Consider the following 21,516-nt stretch of genomic DNA (forward strand, 5'->3'; position numbering starts at 1 on the left):
CGATTTTGGCTCAGGTAATGATCTCGGTTCGTGGGTTCAAGCCCGGAGTTGGGCTCTAGGCTGGCAGTGCTGAGCCTGATTGGAATTCTCTCCTTCTCTCTCTGCGCCTCCCCTGCTCCTGCATGCACACACATGCTCTCTCTCTCTCTCTCTCAAAATAAATGCATAAACTTAAAAAAAAAAACCTATAAAACATTTTTATTTCTGAAGTCATAATTTCATATACATGAAATTATTATAATAAACAGAAGTGCAGATGAAACTCGAGTTAAAAAGCTGCTTGTAATAGCATAGATGGATTTAATTACAGTATATGTATATGAAAAACTATTACATAGAATGTATTTCCTATTATAGAGAAAATAAAAATCATGTTCTAAAGAGTATTTAATCACATGGGCAAAGCCTCAGAAACAAGCTTGTTCAGGGGTGCCTAGGTGGCTCAGTTGGTTAAGCATCCGACTTCCACTCAGGTCATGATCTTGGAGTTTCTGAATTTGAGTCCTGCGTCGGGCTCTGTGCTGACAGCTCAGAGCCAGGAGCCTGCTCCAGATTCTGTGTCTCCCTCTCTCTCTGCCCTCTACCCTGCTCACACTCTGTCTCTATTAAAAATAAATAAAGATTAAAAAAAATTTTTTAAGAAACAGGCCTATTTCCCATTATATGAAAACATATGTCTATATGTATGTGCACGTACAATATACTGGAAAACAATGGAAGGAAATGTATCAAACTGATTTCACGCAAGATAGCTTTGGTGATGAGATTATAGGGAACTTTAATTTACTTCACTGCATTTTCTTCCATTTTCTAATGTTCTACAAGATATATGTGGTATTTGTAAAATTGAAAAAAATCAATACATTTTATTACTTTAAAAAGTTGTGTTCCTTATGTCCATACTAAAACTTGCACATGGATGTTTACAGCAGCTTTATTCAATTGCCAAAACTTAGAAATAACCAAGATGTCCTTCAGTAGATGAATGGATAAATAAACTGTAGTACATCCATACAATGCAATATTAGTGAGCACTACAAAGAAATGAGCTACCAAGCCATGGAAAGACATGGGGGACACTTGGAACGCTATTACTAAGTTTAAGAAGCCAACCTGTAAAAGGCTACATATGTCATGATCCCAATTGTATGACATTCTGGAAAAAGACAAAACTGGAAACTGTAAAAAGATCAGTGATTGCCAGGAGTTGTAAGGGAGGAAGACTGAACAGGAGGAGCACAGAGGGTTGCTAAGACAGTGAAAATAGTCTGTAAATACCATAGTGATGGAGACATGTCACTGTATTTGTGTAAACCCATGTACTACTCCAAGAGTGAACCGTAATGTAAACTTTGAACTTTGGGTGTTATGATGCATTCCTCAATTTTAACAAGAGTTCTACTCTGTCAGAGGACATTGATAATGGAGGAGGCTATATATATGTGGGGGTAGTGGGCATATGGGAAATCTGTGTACATTCTGTTTAATTTTCTGTGAACCTAAAGCTGTTCTTCACAATAAAGTCTATTTTTAAAAAGCTTTTGTTCCAATGGCAGAACCTCTAAATCACCAGCATGTAATTATGAAAAAATATAGTAGTGTGCTTTATCAATGTTCAGTTAAGAGAGTCAAGGAACTGAAGACCTGAGTAGACAATGTTTTAAGGACAATCTGATTCTTCTCATGAGAGTCTCTCTATGGTGATAACATTGAAATAACACCAGAAAAAGCTTTAGAGTAATTATGCATGTAGAAAAGAGGATGGTAAGAGAAAAATGTGATGAGACAGATTTTTAGAAGATGTACATAAGATAGCAATACTATGAAAACTTATGGAAAAATGCCAGTTGTAAAAAAGCCTATTTTAAAATCATCTTTCTGACAGACTTCTGGGCTGATGATAAAATGTATATAGGTGAGTGAAAAGAACATTTTAACCTAGAATTGCAAAGTCTCTTATCTTCCAGATAACATACATTTTAGTTATCCAAAGATCAAGGATTTAGAGAAGTAATTTGATTGCATACTAAAGAATAGAAGAAAAAGAGCCCCCCCCCCGAAAGGAACTGAAAATTAATGTAAAAACCTGCATTTCTTGTGCATTTAGATTGCTTCAGATTTTCTTGTACAGGATATGCAGAATACTCCTTTTTTGTTTAGGAAAATATTTTGTATAGTAGATATAACTCAATTTATTTTGCCTAAGTGAGCACAGTGGGAAGAGAAGCCTTAAGAGAGGCTGGCCCAGAAAATTTGGAAGAATATCCCAATGATCCCTTGAATAGCAAATTATCCAAAAGGCAAGAAGCCCTATTTAGGGCTTTTCTGAATCCTATGTGATCATAATATCCAGATGGGAAAATAGGAGCAATTTCTGCACTATATCTTGCTTCTTTTAACAGAAATCCTTCAAAAAAAAAAAAAGATAAAAAGGTTATTCAACTATAAATCTAGTAAATATATTTTAAATATTTTTTGCATAACAATTTTCCTATTAGGTCCTTTTAGAAACTGATATTTTAGTCAAACAGATGCCTACAATCATAAAATGGCTAAACATGAAAGATCTAGTCATTTCAATGGTACATAAAACATATAACGAATGGCCATTGAATGTAATATATGTTGTCTACAATTAAGCACATAGTTTTCCAAATGAAACAAAGGGTAAATTCATTTTGAAAAAGTGAACATACTATTTTTGATAAGGCATAAAAGAAACAGTTTCATAAATTTTAGTCATTTAATCTGAATTTTTTGAAGATATAATTCTATTATTAATCCAACTTTTGCCACTGATTATTCTTAGTACTTTTCTGTACTTTTCACATTTATAATTAAAATGATTTTGAAAAGAATCTTACTGTTCAGAAGAGAGAGAGATTTTGGAAGATAATTCTCCATGGCACGTCTACATGCTTCAGAAGCTGGAGGTTTTATTTCCTGACCAGCAGAAAAGTGAGAGAATATCTCCCTCCCGAGAGACATTCTAGGATAGCAAAGTTGTCTTCCTCCTCCCTAAAGAGTTTCTTACATTCCAGGATAATAAAAACAATGTTTTCCTAGAGGGCAAAGATTGGCCAGTTTGCCAGAAGCAGCTTCCATGTCTGGGATTTCCTAAACTTACTGTTCCTCTGCTGTGCATTTAGCACCCACCTGACCCTACTCTATTATCACCCCCCCCCCCCCCCCCACACACACACACACGGGGCTGACAGGACACTAAAGCATGAAGATAATGCTGTCTGTTGTGCCATGAGAAATAAACTGCTGCTTTCATTTGGACTCACTGCTTCATTACTGACTGCATTTATGAAAGTGTGGCAATTGAACTTGGCAGCTGCATGGCGCTTAGGAATGGACTGCCCACCTGACAGATAAAATCCGTTTATCCATTTGCCTGTAGAAATTCTTTTTAAGTAAGAAGCACTGCCTGAAGCTTATCTTTAAGATATGATTTAAATCCATTAAACATATGAAGGAAATTTTATAGTTAGTGAACTTTCCAAGTCATCTAAAAATTCCCATTTCATGTTATTTTAGGACAGGGATCGATTTAGTTCATTTTAATATTACAATGCTTACTGCATATGACGGAAAAATTAGGAAGGATGCCACATATCCAAGGCATCTTTAGATCTTCATCATAACCCTGATGCTGGCTGACAAAAAAATCATTTCACTTTTTCTCTATGATTAAGCAAGAAGTGCTTCAAAGCACAGACTCTGGAATTCTACTGTTTACATACGTATTGGTGCTTCTCCAATACAGTACTACTGTTAGAGGCACTGTTCGGAGCATTTGAAATATGGCTACTTGAAACTAGCGTAGCCTGAATCGAGAGGTACTAGGAGTTAGAAAACACATCTGGATTTGAAGACTTGGCATGAGAAGAATGTGAAATATCTCAATAGTTTTTATATTGATTAGATGTTAAAAGCATAATATTTAGATACATATTTTCAATAAGATATTTTATTAAAATTAATTTCACAACTCACTCTCTCTCCTTTTGTTTTGTTTTGCTTTGCTTTTTTTATTTATTTAAATGTCTGTGCCAGGTAGCCTTCAAGAGAGGCCCCAGGTATTCCTGCCTCCTCCACCCTTGTGCAGTCTCCCCCTAGCATGCACCAGCATTTGTGTGATCAAAAGAAAACAGCAGAAGTGAAAGACTATGATTTCTGTCTTGCGATTTCTCTAATTCTCAGATCATTCACTCAAAAGGAGCTTTCTAGAGTGGGCATGTATCAAAGAACTGAAGCCTCCTGGAACAGCCCTATAAATGAACTTGAAGGAACATGAATGTAGAGTCTTATATTATATTTTATGTTATATCAGAGAGTGCTAACATAGATTCAATGGAACCGCTTAACAACTATTTGGCCTTGGGCAAGTTCCTTATTTTCTCATATGTAAATGTGAATTCAATTAGTTATATAGATATACATATACACACACATACATATGGATACATATACATATGGATACATATGGATAATATGTACATACATAAAAGTATTTAGAACAGTGCTCAGCACATCATCAGGATTCTAATTTAAGTGTGTGTAGGGTAGTAGAGAATGTTCTATCTCTAAGCTTTACTATCACATTTCTTACATGCCTCCACCTTCCAGCAAAATCATTCCGCACAGTGATAAAATTCATGGAGTATGACCTATAAATTCAAACAGAAAACTTCAACCTGGCTATATAACTTTAACAGTGGTTTTACAGATGCTACCACAACCATTCTTGGACATGGTTTAGAGACACTTGTGTAAACCTGCTGTTGGGGGTGGCAGGACTCTGATTACCAAAAAAATGTATTTCTTCTTTGTAACACTTCCTCCCAGGAAATTTCTTATATCTAAAGAGAAGGCATTTAGTATTGATGCTTTATAACATTAGAAAGAAAGATCTTTCCAGGAAGTAATCCGAAATTTGAAACTTCACTGTAACCCAAACATTATATGATTTATCAATCTATGGGGATAATGTAATCCACTACCAAATATCAGGATATATATTTTTGTTGTGCTTGGCAAGAATGGCATGTTTTCTAGCTCAGAAAAAGGGTCTTAGTCAAGATGGCTCTCTTCTAAAAGAACAAATTAGGGCACCTGGGTGGCTCAGTGCATTGAGTGTCCAACTCTTGATTTCAGCTGAGGTCATAATCTCACATTTGTGGGTTCAACCCCCACATTGGGTGCTGTGTTGTCAGCTTAGGATTCTCTCTCCCCTTCTCTCTCTGTCCCTCCCCCACTTGCTCTCTTTCTCTCTCTCTCAAAATGAATAAACAAACATTAAAAAAAGAAAAATTATACTTCTAAAGCAGTATGTTTATTTCTATAAAGGACTTAAATAATTGCTCTTTATTGTTTTAATATACTGAACAGTTTTTGAAGTGACAAAATAGACATGGAAATGTAACACTAACATAGAATGCAACCAGCAATATATATCGCAAGTTTAGCTCCCCATTCACACTTAGCAAAAATCAACTCCAGTTTGTCCCCTGGAAGCATCTCACCAAATCCCTACAAAGCTTTCCTTTCTGGACAGTTGCTTGAGCTTCCTTCCACTTACTGGAGCATCTACAAAGTCATATTTACTGGTCAAAGGGTGGGTAACTTTTTTCAGTAGAGCATCTTTATTTTTTTAAATTTTTTAAATGTTTATTTGTTTTTGAGAGAGAGGGAGAGAGAGAGAGAGAGAGAGAGAGAGAGAGAGAGAGACAGAGTGTGAGTGGGGGAGGGGCAGAGAGAGTGGGAGACACAGAATCCAAAGCAGGCTCCAGACTCAGCTGCCCACACAGAGCCTGACGCGGGCTCAAACTCACAAACTGTGAAATCAAGACCTGAGCTGAAGTTGGACGATTAACCAACTGAGCCACCCAGGCACCCCGAGTAGAGCATCTTTATTAACAAAGAAATACTCTTCATGGGCACCCTTGCCAAGGGTATGATCATCCTCACCAAAACTTTTAAATTACAATGAGAAATTAAGGATCTGTGTTAACATACTTTATCATACTAGGGTAGATGATGGCAGCAAGTATGATAGAATAAGGACCTCTGAAAATTATCTCCTCCTTTATAAAAGCAATGGAGTAACTGGGTAAAAAGAACAAATGGTCAGAATTAATTTTTTCAAGAACTTTGTAAATTAGCCCAAGGATTACAGCAATCTGGGGAGCATGTATTGAAGAAAAAATGGCTGAATCTTGGTTAAAAATAGCAAACTCTATGACAATTTAACTTGCAGTATTCCACCCTCCCCATCCCTTTCAACTTCATAGTGAAACTAACAGCTTGCAATCATAGCAAAACCCCCAGTGCAGCAGTCACAAGAGGGGGCAGAAAGGAGCTGGAAATCTTTCAGAGTTCATTCTCAGGGAATTGTTATTTTTTGACATGTCTGGTGACTACCTGGAAGATTCTACTTGCAACATTGTCTTTATTTGATCTCATTTTGAGCTCACTCAGTGGGAAAAGACTTTTCCTAGGGATCATGTGTCAAAAACAATAAGAGATAATTATTTAATTTTTGTGACTGCCTGCGGTGATGTGTAACAGTTGGGGAAAAAATAGGCTAACCAAAAAAGTTTAAAGGGAAAAGCTGGAAATAAGATGTCAAAAAAGTGTTGAAAAGTTCTAATATATTCCTCGTAATCTAGAAAACCACATACATGTGTAGGACTGTATGTATGTTTAAGAAAGACCTGAGAAAGTCCTCAGCTCTCAAACCCAGCTGACTTTGAGGCTCTACATGAGCAAACAAACAAGAGTTTTTACCTGCCTGATTGAGTGTAGAAGGCAGGCCCCCAAATGAACACCGAGCCCCTCAAAAAGGACTGGGAGAACTCCTGTTTCCAGTTGTTTAAGGAAATCTCTGTCCAGGCATTAGTTGCCCACCAAGCTAACTGAGCAGAGACTCAGTGGCTCCACATGACAAAGAACACAGACTTCACATATACAGTTCAAAAAAATCACTCAACAACCAGCAACAACCTCCCCTAAGGAGGGGAGAAAATTCAATTTCTAGAGTTGCCAAATTATATTGTTTAAAATATCCAACTTTCAAAAACAAACTATGAAACAGGCAAAGGAACAAGAAAGTGTGACCCATCCACTAGGGGAAAAAAGCAATCAATAAAAACTATTCTTGAGGAAGCCCGGACATTAGGTTTCCTAGAGAAAGACTCTAAATAAGTTATTTTAAATGCCTTCAAAAAATAAAGAAAACTATGTCTAAAGAGCTAAAAAGGAAGTATTAAAATGAAGTCTTACCAAATAGGGAATATAAATCAAATTTTAAGATGGTCAGTTGAGATTATTCATTCTGAGAAACAAAAATTAAAAAGTACAAAAAGAAATTAACAGAGTCTCAAAGACATAGGGACAGCATCAAGCATATAAATATGTGAATAATGTGTGTTCCAGAAGAAGAAGAGAAAGACATCAAAAGACTATTTAAAGAAATAATGACCAAAACCTCCAAAATTTGATGAAAAACATTAATCTACACATTCAAAAACTCAACACATTCCAAATAGGATAAACTTGAAGCTTCATGTCATTCTGATCAAGCTATTGAAAACCAAAGACAAATAGAGAATTTTGGAAACAGCAGAAGAGAAAAGACTCATCAAGTATATGGATTTTTTCAATAAGATTAAAAGTTAATTTCTACTCTGAAACCATGAAGGCCAGAAATCATTGGGATGACATGAAGTATTGAAAAAAAAAAAGAATTGTGAACCAATTCTGTATACAGAAAACTTATCCTTTAAAAATGAAAGTTACTCAAAAAATTACAAATAGAAATACCATATGAGCCAACAATTCCACTAGTATTTACCCAAAGAAAATTAACAACACTAATTTGAAAAGATATGTGCAGCCTATGTTTATTGCAGTATCATTGACAATAGCCAAGATATGGAAGCAACCTAAGAGTTCATCAACAGATGAATGGACAAAGCAGATGTCTCTGTGTGTGTGTGTGTGTGTGTGTGTGTGTGTGTGTATGTGTATGAATATTATGCAGCCATAAAGAGAATGAAACTGTGCCATTTGCACAACATGTATGGGCCTAGAGGATATTATGCCAAGTGAAATAAATCAGATTGAGAAAGACAGATACTATATGAGGTAACTCATACGTGGAATCTAAAAAACAAACAAAAAGCAGAGTCAGGCCCATAAATACAGAGAACAAACTGATGGTTGCCAGCGCGGACGCGTGTGAGGAGATGGGTAAAATGGGTGAAGCGGAGTGGGAGATACAGGTTTCCAGATATGGAATAAATACGTCACAGGAATAAAAGGCACAGCATAAGGAACATAATCAGTGATATTGTAATAGTGTTGTATGACAACAAATGGTACCTACACTTGTGGTGAGCATAGCATAATGTATGAAATTGTGGAGTCACACTACACTGTGCACCAGGAAGTGATGTCACATTGTGTGCTAACTACACTTAAATAAAGAAATAAATGAATAGGAAATTAGGACATCTCCAGATAACAAAAACTGAGAGAATTTATTACTATCAAAACTGCCACACAAGAAATCTTAAAGGGAATCCTTCAGGCTGGAGGATATAAGACAGTAACTTTATTCTGGGTCAAGAAATAAAAAGTACTAGTAAAAGTAGCTATCAATGTAAAAATAAAATAAAGTTTAAGTGTATTTATTTCCAAATATTTTTCCTATCTAATTTAAAAGGCAATTGCATAAAGAATAATCATAAATCTATGTTGGTGGGCACATAATGTATAAACACATAATTTTCATGATAATAGCAATTAGAAAGATAGGGTAGGGAATAGAACTACAAAGGAGTCCAATTTTACATATTATTGAAATTAAATTAGTTAATCCAAATTAGATTGTTTTAAATTAAGACATTAATTGTAATCCCTAAGCAACCACTAAAAAAAATAACTAAAAAAAAAAACAAACAAAACAACAACAACAACAAAAATATATATATAGGAAAAAAACATTGGGCTTCTGGTTTCTGGCCTTGGATATAAAAAGTTTTCAAGCTGCCACTCTGCCCAGCAAAAAGTAAAAAGCCAAACAAACTGAAAAATCAGCAACTATTCTTGGATTCATTAGAGAAGTGAGGTCAGAGGATAAACCAATGCCTCCAGAATTGAAGAGACAGATAGGCAAGTACAGAGAACCACAACTTACCAGAGAAGAAACCTCGATATGAACCAATACCAGACTAGAAAAATATGAAGTATAATTGCTAGAAGCTCTGAATGGACAAGTCTGAGAGAAAAAGCTCCAGGGTCCCAATCATGGGGAAGCTCTCATAATTTTGTAAGTTCTACCTCTAGGAACTTGACCAGGCTTTCACAGTGAATATCAGAGAAAAATCTCCTAATGCTTCTGGCAGGGGGAGAGGAAAAAAAAATTCAAAATAGTCAGAACATTCTGTTCTTCTTAATAAGGCTTGCCCTTAAGAGACACGACTGGTGTTTTATTAGGACTAACTGACCTAGGGGGAAGGAAAATATACAACTAACACCCCCTCTAGCTTTCCATTTAGAGAAAATATGCAACTAAAACCCACTCCAGTCTTTCTATTTGAGGAAATGGAAATACCCAGATCTAGCCTGTTCTAGGCTTCCACATATGAGAAGGGCAATACCCAACTCTACTGTAGCCACCCTTTCCCACATAAAGAGTGGGGAACAAGATTGAGAAGCACTTGTGCAGTTCACAGTTCAGAGGCACAGGTCTATAAAAATACTGAGACCTAATCATAGGACCATAGAATGCTTCCCCTCCTACCACACCTTACTGTTACATTACTAAAGTCCTATTAACTATGGTTTCTTTCTATCCAGTACATCATGTCTGGCTATCAAGAAAAAAATATAAAGCATACTAAAAGGCAAAAAAGACAATTGAAGAGACACAGTAAGCTGCAGAGTCAGACTCGGATATGGCAGGGATGTTGGGATAATCAGACCAGGAATTTAAAACAATTATGATTAATATGCTAGGGCCTAAATAGATAATGTAGAAGAGGTGGGCAATGTAAGTAGAAATAGAGAAGCCTAAGAAAGAACCAAAAATAAGTGCTAAAGTTCAAAATCACTATAACAGAAATAATGTCTTTGATGGGCTCATTAGTAGACTGGACATAGCTGAAGAAAGAATCTTTCAGCTTGAGAATATATTAATACAAACTTCCAAAACATAAAAGCAAAGCAAAAACAAAAACACATAACAGAATATCTAAGTACTGTGGAACAACAAAAGGTGTACCATCTATATAACAGGAATACCAGAAGGAAAAGAAAGAGAAATAAGAAGAGAAGAAATATTTGAAGCAATGCCTGAGAATTTCACCAAATTAATGTCACACAAAAAACCACAGATCCAGGAAGCGTGGGAAAAACGAAACTGGATAAATGAAAACAAGGAAACAAACAACCCCAACTACATAGGAATATTATATTTAAACTGCAGAAAATCAAAGATAAAGAAAACATTATGAAAGAAACCACAGGAATAAAACTCCTTACGTACAGATGAACAAAGAATTACATCCAAATACTCAGACATCATGCAAGCAAAAGAGTAGAGTGAAATATTTAAAGTGCTAAGAAAGAAAAAATCAACCTAGAATTCTGTACCCTGACAAATTATCCTTCAAATGTGAAGGAGAATTAAGGACTTTCTCAGACAAACAACAACTGGGAATTTGTTGCCAGTAGACCTGCTTTGCAAGAAATGTAAAAAGAAGTTCTTCAGAGAAAAGAAAAATTGTACAGGTCAGAAACTTGGATCTACATAAAGAAAAGAAGAATATCAGAGAAGGAATAAGTGAGGGTAAAATAAAAACTTTTATTTTCTCATTATTAATTGATCTAACAGATAAAAAGTTTATAATAATAATATCAGCAATGTATTTAATTATGTATGCTTAGGTATAAGTATATGCTTATGTATGCTTACGTATAAGTGAAATGAATCACAGCAATGATACAAGGGACAAGAGGAATGAATTAGGAATATTTTGTTATGATAAAGTATTTACACTACATGTGAAGGAATATGGTGTTATTTGAAAGTAGACTTGGATTAGTTGTAAATTTATATTGCAAATCATACAGCAAACACTAATAAAAGTTTTAAGTACAATAAGTATAATGGATATGCTAAGAAAGGAGAGAAAATGGAATCATACAAAATGCTCAATTAAACCACCAAAAGCAAAGAATGTATGGAAGACAAAAATAGGAAAAAAGAACAAAGGCAACAAAAAGAAAACAGTAACAAATACTGTAGACATTAATGCAACTATAGTTGACCCTTGAACAACATGGGTTTGAAATGTGCAGGTCCATTTATACACAGATTTTTTTTTTAAGTACAGTACTAAAATATACATTATTTTCCTTGTGATTTTCTTAATAGCAATTTATTTTGTCTAGCTTACTTTATTGTAAGAATACAGTATATAATACATATAACCTACAAAATATGTGTTAGTAAACTATGTTCTTGGTAAGGGTTCCAGCCAACTGTAGGCTATTAGTAGTTAAGTTCTGGGGGAGCCAAAAGTTATATGCAGATTTTCAGCTGTGTGGGGGAATTTTGCTCCTAACCTCTACATTGTTCAAGGGTCACCTGGATAGCAATAATCATTTTTAATGTCAATGGTCTAAATACATCAACTAAGAGACAGAGATTATCAGAGTCAATCAAATGACAAGACCCAACTATATATTTTCTATATGAAATCCATTTTGGGGGCACCTGGGTGGCTCAGTCGGTTGAGCGTCTGATTTCGGCCAGGTCATGATCTCATGGTTCATGAGTTCAAGCCCCGCATTGCACTCTGTGCTGACAACTCAGAGCCTGGAGCCTGCTTCAGATTCTGTGTCTCCCTCTCTCTGCTCCTCCCCAACTTGTGCTCTGTCTCTCTCTCTCTCTCTCAAAAAATGAATAAACATTAAAAAAAAATTAAAAAAAAAGAAATCCATTTTAAATATAAAGACACATATAGATTAAAGTAAAGAGACAAAGATATACCATGGTAACACTAATCCAAAGAAAGCTGGAGTACCTATATTAATTTCAGACAGAGCAGACTTCAGAGCAAGAAAAGTTATCAGGAATAAAGAGGGGCATTATATAATGATAAAAAGTCACTACTCCAAGAAGACATAACAATCCTTAATGTGTATATGCCTGTGCAAAACAGTGTCAAAATATGTGAAGCAAAAACTAGGAGAACTACATGTAAAAATAGATTAATCTAATTCATAGTTGGCAACTTTAACACCCTTATATTAGAAATGGATAAATCCAACAGGTAGAAAAAAGTAAGGACATAGTTGAGCTCAACAGCACCATCAATCAGTGGATATAACTGACATCTATAGGCACTTATCCAACAGCAAATTACACATTCCTTTCCATCTCACATGAAACATTCACAAATATAGACCACATTCTGGGCAATAAAACATCTTGACAAATTTCTAAAAATAGAATCATATAATAGATGCTCTGAAACCAGAGTGGATTAAAATAGAATCAATAACAGAAAGATAACTACGCCCACCCCCATAATAAATAACACTTGGCAGGGGGCGCCTGGGTGGATCAGTCGGTTAAGCGCCCAACTTCAGCTCAGGTCATGATCTCACGGTCCTGAGTTCGAGCCCCATGTTGGGCTCTGTGCTGACAGCTCAGAGTCTGGAGCCCGTTTCAGATTCTGTGTCTCCCTCGCTCTCTGCCCCTCCCCTGTTCATGCTCTGTCTCTCTCTGTCTCAAAAATAAATAAACGTTAAAAAAAAATTTTTTTTAAAATAACACTTGGGGTCAAAGAAAACAATTCTCAAGAGAAATTTTAAAATATTTTTAACTAAATAAAAATGAAAATAACAACTTACCAACTTAGACATGAAGTGAAAGTGAATATACTAGAAAAGAGGAAAGATCTAAAAATCAGTCTCTAAGCTTCCACCTTAGAAAACTGGAAGAAAGAGAAACAAATTAAACCCAATTAAGCAGGAGAAAAGAAATAATAAAAGTTATAGGAAAAATCAATTAAGATGGAAAAGAAGAAATCAATAGGAAAAAAATCAACAAAAATACAAGCTTTTTCTTTGGAAATGTCAATAAAATAGATAAGTCTCTAGCCAGGTTAAAAAAAGAAAGAAAGAAAAGATACAAATTACTAAAGTCAGAAATGAAAGAGAAGACATCATGGACATTAAAAGGATAATAAAATAATATTATGATCAACAACTCCATGCCCCAAATTTGATAACCTACATGAAATGGACCAATTCCTTGAAAGACACAATCTACCAAAATTCACACAAGAAGAAACAGACAATTTAAATGGCCTATGTCTATTAGTGAAAGTGAATCAATAATTAATAACCTCCCCAAACAGAAAGCACCAGGACTAAACAGGTTCAATGGTGAATTCTACCAAACATTTAAAGAAAGAAGTCATAACAATTCTTCACAACATCTTTAGAAGACAGAAGTAAAGGGAATACTCCCTACTTCATTCTTTGAAACGAGCACTACTCTAGTATCAAAACCGGGAGAAGATATAAGAAAAAAACTACATATCAACATTTCTCATAAATATAGATGCAAAATCTTCAACAAAATATTAGAAAATCAAACCCAACAATGTATAAAAAGAATTATAGACCATAATCAAGTGGGATTTATCCTTTTATGCAAAGATGGTTCAACAGCTGAGAGACAATTAATGTAATCCATTACATTATTAGGCTAAGAAGAATATCATATGATTATATCAATAGATGCCAAAAGAAAGTGACAAAAGCCAACATCCATTCAATGTAAAAAGAAAAAACAACAACAACAACAAAAACTCTAAGTAAATTAGAAATGGAACAAAACTCCCTCAACTCAATAAAGAAAATCTAAAAAAAGCCCAAACCTACTGATAACATAATACTTAAGAAACTAGCTTTCCCACTAAGATCAGGAACAAGGCTAGGATGTCCCTTCTCTCCACTCCTTTTCAACATTGTACCAGAAGTCCTAGCTAATGCAATAAGACAAGGGAAGGAAATAAAAGGTGTATTGATTGGGAAGAACAAAAAAAACTATGTTCACAGATAATATGATTGCCTATATATAAAATCTGAAAGAAAAGACCAAATTAATAACTGAGTGTAGCAAGATTGTAGGATAACAAGTTAATATGCAAAAACCAATCACTTTCTTATATACTAGTAATGAACAAGTGGATTTTAAAATAAAAACAGTTAGGGGCGCCTGGGTGGCTCAGTTGGTTAAGCATCTGTCTACTGACTCCAGCTCAGGTCATGATCTCACAGTTTGTGACTTTGAGCCCTGTGTCTGTGCTGTCAACACAGAGCCTGCTTGATATTCTCTGTCTCCCTATTTCTCCCTGCCCCTCCCCTGCTCATTCTCTCTCTCTCTCTCTCTCTCAAAAATAAATAAACATTAAACAATAAATATAAAATTAAATTAAATAAGTAAAATAAAATAAATACACTCAAACAATGCTTGACAAAGGAGTAAAAGCAGTACAATGCAGTAAAGAAATGTTTTTCATCAGATGGTGCTGGAACAACTGGACATCCAAATGAAAAAAAAAATCTGGACACAGATCTTACACCGTTCACACACAAAAAAATTCAACATGGATCATAAACCTAAACGTAAAATGCAAATCTATAAAACTTTGAGGAAATCAGGGCACCTGGGTGGATCAATTGGTTAAGCATTTGACTCTTGATATCAGCTCAGGTCATGATCTCATGGTTCATGGGTATGAGCCCAGCATCAGGCTCTGTACTGACAGTGTGGAACCTGCTTGGGATTCTCTCCCTCTCACTGTCTCTCTGCCCTTCCCCTGCTCTCTCTCTCTCTCTGTCTCTCTCTCTCTCTCAAAATAAATGAACTTTGAAAAATTTTTTAAAAAAACAAAACTTTGAGAAAATCTAGGTGACCTTGAATTTGATGATGACTTTTTAGTTATGACACCAAAGACAATGTAGCAAAGAAATAACTAGCAAGCCAGGCTCCTGTTTTTTTTTTTTTTAAACAGTTCTTCTCTGTAATTGATGCTGCCAAAAGAATGAGAAGACAAGCCACAAAATGGAAGAAAATATCTGAAAAAGGACTTGTATCCAAAAACTCTTAAAACTCAACAATAAGGAAAAAAAAAACCTGATTTAAAAAGTGGGCAAAACTCTGAACAGACATTTCACACAAGAATATATACAGATGGCAAATAGGCATGTGAAAAGATGCTCCACATCATATGTCATTAAGGAATTGAGAATTAAAACAATGATGAGATATCAAAGGTATATATATATATATATATATATATACACACACACACACACACACATATATATACACACACACATACGCACACACACACACACACACACACACACACACACACACACACACCAGAATAGCCAAAATTCAAAACATTGACCACACAAAATACCGATGAGGATGTGCAACACCAGAAACTCCCGTTCACTGCTGGTGGAAATGAAAGATGGTATAGCCATTTCAGAAGACAGTTGGCAGGTTTTTTTTTAAACTAAATATATTCTTACCATATGGTCCAGCAATTATGTTTCTAGGTACTTAACCAAACAAGCTGAAAACTTACCCATGCAATCACCTCTGCATGAATGTTATAGCAGCCTTATTTATAATTGCCAAAACTAAAAACAACCAAGTTGTTCTTCAGTAGGTAAATAGCTAAATAAATTGTGGCACATCTAGACAATGAAATATTCATCATTAAAAAGAAATGAGCTATAAACCACAAAAATATTTTATGGTATTTTGATAGTGGGGAAGCCATGCCTATTTGGAGGCAGCTATCATATGAAAAATCTCTGTACCTTCTGCTCAGTTTTGCTATGAACCTAAAACTCCTGTATAAAATAGAGTTTTAATTTAAAAAAAAAAAGGGTGGGGGAGATAAAATGGTGCACTAGAGGGGTGGCTGTTTGGCTTAGTTGCTAGAGTGTGTGACTCTTGATCTCAGGGCTGTGGGTTCAAGCCCCACATTAAGTGTAGAGGTGATTTAAAAAACGAAAATCTTTAGAAAAAGGTACATTAGAAAACATCTATTTAACAAAAAACACAAAAATCCTCAGACATATGGAAAACAAACAGCAAAATGGTAGATGTAAGTCCCACTTTATCAGTAATTATATTAAGTATAAATGGATTTAACATTCCAATTAAAAGGCAGAGATTGGCAGAACAGATTAAAAACATCATCTAACTGTTTGCTGCCCATAAGAAACATACTTTAAATTCAGAGACACAAATGGTCTGAAAGTTAAAGAATATAATATAGATCATGTAAATAGTAACCAAAAGAGAACTGTAGTAACCACATTAAAATCAGATAAAAACAAACTTTGGAACAAAAATTTTACCAGAGACAAAGAAGAATACTATATAATAATAAAAGTGTCACTTCATCAAGAAGAATAACAATTATAAGCACATATATACCTAACATCATAGCCCCAGAATACATGAAGCAAAAGTTGACAGTAATAGTTGAAAACTTCAAGAGTAGTTGGAACTTTCAATAATAGAAACATCTAGGCAGAAGATTCTTAAGGAAATAGAAGACTTGAACAGCACTACAAACCAACAGTCATCTGTAGAGCACTCCACTGAACAGCAAAATACTCCTTCTTCTCAAGTGCACATGCAACCTTCTCCAGGGTAGGCCATGTGTTAAGCCATAAAACAAGCCTCAAAAAATTTAAGAGGATTGAAACCACAGAAAGTATGTCTTCTGACCACAATAGAATGCAATTAGAAATCAATAACAAAAGGAAATTTAGGAAATTGCCAAATAAGAAAGGATGTGTAAAATATATATTAAATTACTTTCTGAGTTTAATTTCTGAGAGTTTAAATTGAGTTTTAAATAGAATACAAACAAAGAGATGTTTCTATTGAAATTAATGGCCTTAATTTCTCTTTCTCCCTAGAGCTGATGTACCAAAAATACTCCTATATCTGTGATCCCTTTCATCATCAGCTAGGAGTCCTCTTTAAAAGAAAGTATATCATCACCAATCACTTTACCTTTCCATTTTAGCCCTGATTGTTACATTAAAGCTAGTTTTTTAAATAAATATTTTTTAGAAACTTAAAAAAAATTTTTAACATTTATTTTTGAGAGAGACAGACAGACAGAGAGTGAGTGGGGGAGGGGCAAAAGAGAGGGAGACACAGAATTTGAAGCAGGTTGCAGGCTCCGAGCTGTTAGTACATGGGCACAACGTGGGGCTTGAACCCATGAACCATGAGATCATGACCTGAGCTGAAGTCTGATGCTTAACTGACTGAACTACCCCTGCGCCCCTGTAGGTAAATATTTTTAATTGTTGCTCAGTTGATGCAAGCCTATCATATAAATTGAAAACTCAAAAAGATATTCTAAATAGCAACTCCCCAAATTAAACTCTTAATCAAAAGGTAAGTGATTTTGTGGAAAATCAGCTCTGTAGATATTGGATTTGCCAATCTCTATAATCATGTAAACTAATTACCTATCATAAATATTACATTTAAATATGATAAATAATAATATATAAAATATATATATTCCCCAAAATTAGGTGTTTTCACTACTCTAATAAGAAACAATCTTTCTACTAGAAAGTCATTATAACTTACTAAATATTTATTATATACATCTTCTCCTAATCACTGTGGGGATTATACCAATAAAGAGATTCAGATTCTGTTGTCAGCAATGTTGTAATCTACGAAGCAGTTGGTTCTCATAAGACAAGCACACAAATAATTTCAATTACATTCAAAATGTGATAAATGCAATGATTAAGGCATAAAAGAGTAAAGTGATTCAAAAAGGAAATTATTACATCCAATTAGAATACTTAGGAAAAACTTCTTATAAAGCAATGGTTGGCAACCTTAACTGCTCATTATTATCACCCTGGTAGCTTTAGGAAACGCTGGTAACCAGACTTCACTACAGACTATCAGAATATCTCAGGGAAGTGGCCTAAGCATCAGAATATTTTAAATCTCCCTAGGTGATTGCAATGTGCAGCCAAGTTAGAGGACCATTGTTATAAAGGATGGGGGTAGGAAGGAGTAAATAGAACTGAACGATGGGTAAGATTTCAGTTGAAAGGAAGAAGATACTGGAGAACGTGGAAGAATCTTCTCCTCATATGGCTGATTATTTTCAGTTTTCAAATCAGAGCCCGAGTATAATATTCTTTCAAATGCTCTGAAAAACTTCACTCCACTGATGATAGTAATAATAATGGTAATAAAAGCTGACACATTTTTATAGCCCTTGCTCTATGACAAGTATCATTCTAAGCACTTTAAATATATTTCAAAATTTAATCTTCCCTCACACACTAGGAGATAGAATTATTATTCCCATTTTTCATGAGAGGAGGGTAAATAACTTGGCAAGGTTATACAGCTAACAAGTGGCAGAACTAGAATTCAGATATAATGACTTCAAAATCCATGTTGAAACATGGCCAACAGGAGCTAGATGCTCCTTATCAAGACTCTCATGGAATCCAGGCATATTTCAATCACACCATGAATCACATCATATTGTAAATGTTTACTAGATTTCTCTCCTCAGCTCATCATTTATTCATTCATTCATGCATTCAATAAACAACTACTGGAAATGTGCTTGGTACTAGATATACAGTCATATATGTGATATATTTTTTTTTCCAACGTTTATTTATTTTTGGGACAGAGAGAGACAGAGCATGAACGGGGGAGGGGCAGAGAGAGAGGGAGACACAGAATCGGAAACAAGCTCCAGGCTCTGAGCCATCAGCCCAGAGCCTGATGCGGGGCTCGAACTCACGGACCGCGAGATCGTGACCTGGCTGAAGTCGGACGCTTAACCGACTGCGCCACCCAGGCGCCCCTCATATATGTGATATTTTATCTGTCCTGAAGTTTTAGTCTAGAGGAGAGTTCAGCAAACTACAGTTCACAGGCCAAACTCCGCTGGACATCTGTTTTTATAAATATATTTTTTATTGAACCACAGCATGTCCATTGGTTTATATATCACCTATAGCCTCTTTCATGTTACAGGATCAGAGTGCAATAGTTGTGAGGGAGACCATCTGGTGGCAAAGTCTAAAATATTTACTATCTGTTTTCTTATATAAAAAAAAAAAAAAAAACTTTTGCCAACCCCTGGTCTAGAGAATAAGGCAAATAAGAAAATCATCAACAGGGGCACCTGGGTGGCTTAGCTGGTTGAGCATCCAACTCTTGATTTCAGCTCAGATCATGATACCAGGGATGTAGGACTGAGCCCCAAGTTGAGCTCCATGCTAAGCATGGAGCCTGCTTAAGATTCTCTCTCTCTCTCTCTCTCTCTCTCTCTCTCTCTCTCTCTCTCTCTCTCTCTCTCCCCCTCGCCCCTTCCTCTCTCTTTCTCTAAAATAATGAAAAAAAAATTAAGAAAATCATCAATGACTATCCAATAAGGTACATGTTATTGGTGACCAAGATATTATGGGAATATAAAATATATCTAGAGTAAGTTACATATATAATAGAATATTATTCATTATTATGAATATTGGAATAATGGAATAATATTATTGCTGAATATTTTCAGCCCTAATAAAGGATGAAATCTTACCATTTGCAACAACATGGATGGATCTAGAGAGTATAATGCTAAGTGAAATAAGTCAAAGAAAGACAAATACCATGAATTCACTCATACATGGAATTTCAAAAACAAAACAAATGAAACAAAGAAAAAAGACACAAATTAAAAAAAAAAAAAGACTCTTACTACAGAGAATAACCGATGGTTACCATAGGGGAGGTGGGTGGGAGACTGGATTAAACAGAAGGGGATTAAGAGCACACTTATCAAGATGAGCCCTGAGTAATGTATGGAACTGCTGAGTCACTATATTGTACATCTGAAACTCATATAACACTGTATGGAAAAAAAAAATAATTCTAATTTTTTTCACCCACTTCCCTAGAGTGAAAAAAAAACAAAAGCTACCACTTTGTATTGTTTTCAATTGTATAGATGTATACATCTATTAACAATAGTTTTACAAATATGAAATCATTGCAATTTACTGTACCTGGAAAATTCATAGGCAGCTCAAATGGTTGCGGACGTTCACAACCCTCAATGTGCTCACAAATTTCAGCTATGATCTTCTTAATTTTGAGACCAATAATTTTAATTACTTCTCCTGTTGATAAACAGCATTCATTTCCAAACATTTCATAAATGGAACCTAAAAAAAAGGAAGAGTTGAAACAGCTTTAAAAAAAAAAAGAAATAAGGAAGAACAAAGCAAGAGTCTAAAGCCTCATCTAAAGTGTTTTTATTCAGTTCCTCTCCTAGCTACCTACTTACTAAATAGGAATTTAATCAAGCTTGGCAAAATGTACAGCATGTACCAAGAAAAATATTAGATTTTCACTTCATGCACTGGGCAAAGTATAAACAACCTTATTTTTGTTATTATTGTAAATTAGATTTATGGTTTCCTCAGCACCTTTAGCTCATCATTCCAAGGTCAAACTACAAACATGTCTTCCCTCGCTGGGATTTATGATCTATTTTTGCTGGGTCACAGAATTAAGCTCCTGTGAGTCAACAATGATCTAAGTATGTATTACAAACAAGGTTGTATTACAATCCAAGATCCAAAGATAGAAGGTCTGCACAACAGGGCCTTATATTAAGAGCATCCTATCTACTTATTAAACCTGTTTCTCTTCATCCTTGTGAATATAAGATTTTTTGTCCATCTAATCTCTTGATTTTTGACAAGCTGGAAACATCTCTTGATATCTTAATGGCAATAGGGGGCAGACCAGCCCAGATAAACTGAAAAGCTTCACTGTAGTTCGGAATTTCAGTCTCTTTCCTAATAAACCTTTTATCATAGATACTAAAGTTAAGCTTTCCATCCATTTATTTTCCTTTTATCTCCTGATGGAAGGAGAGCGAGCAGTGAAATAACCAGAACATGAACGACAGGAAAGAGAAGAGGCAAAAATGTCTGGATAATCTACCCCAAGTAAAAAGGGAAACAACTCGAAAACTACATCTCTGAGGTATTATTACTTTACACCTGAACAGTAAATGAAAGGCTGATGTAAAAAAAAATTACAGAACTGTGGGGATTTAAACATATCAATTTTTCCCTACCTCCAATATGATTTATATCCTCTTTACCATACTAAAATGTGAACAATATGAGTACAAGATTTCAGGTTGGTTGGTTTGCTTTCTGAATTCTTCTTTATTGAATCCCCTCCTCATAGAATCTTACTGATATATAGCAGGCACCGAAAACATTTTTGTAGTATCATTGGTTATCCTAAAAGTTATTAAGAGTGGCTTCCAATCTAGCATTAAACAACTCTGCCACTGTAACAGAATGTCAACA

The 21,516-nt window shown here is 35.0% G+C and overlaps 1 protein-coding gene across 1 annotated transcript in view; it reads right to left on the reverse strand.

The window, feature by feature from the left end:
• The window catches only part of THEMIS (thymocyte selection associated), a 197,931-nt gene that overhangs the window by 133,888 nt on the left and 42,527 nt on the right, over positions 1 to 21,516 (reverse strand). Inside the window, exon 2 of the mRNA XM_043592288.1 lies at positions 20,194 to 20,352. Coding sequence (XP_043448223.1) covers positions 20,194 to 20,352 — 159 coding nt within the window. The remainder of the gene's footprint in view (positions 1 to 20,193; positions 20,353 to 21,516) is intronic.

Source organism: Prionailurus bengalensis, chromosome B2 (assembly GCF_016509475.1).
Source record: "Prionailurus bengalensis isolate Pbe53 chromosome B2, Fcat_Pben_1.1_paternal_pri, whole genome shotgun sequence".
Lineage (NCBI taxonomy): Eukaryota > Metazoa > Chordata > Mammalia > Carnivora > Felidae > Prionailurus > Prionailurus bengalensis.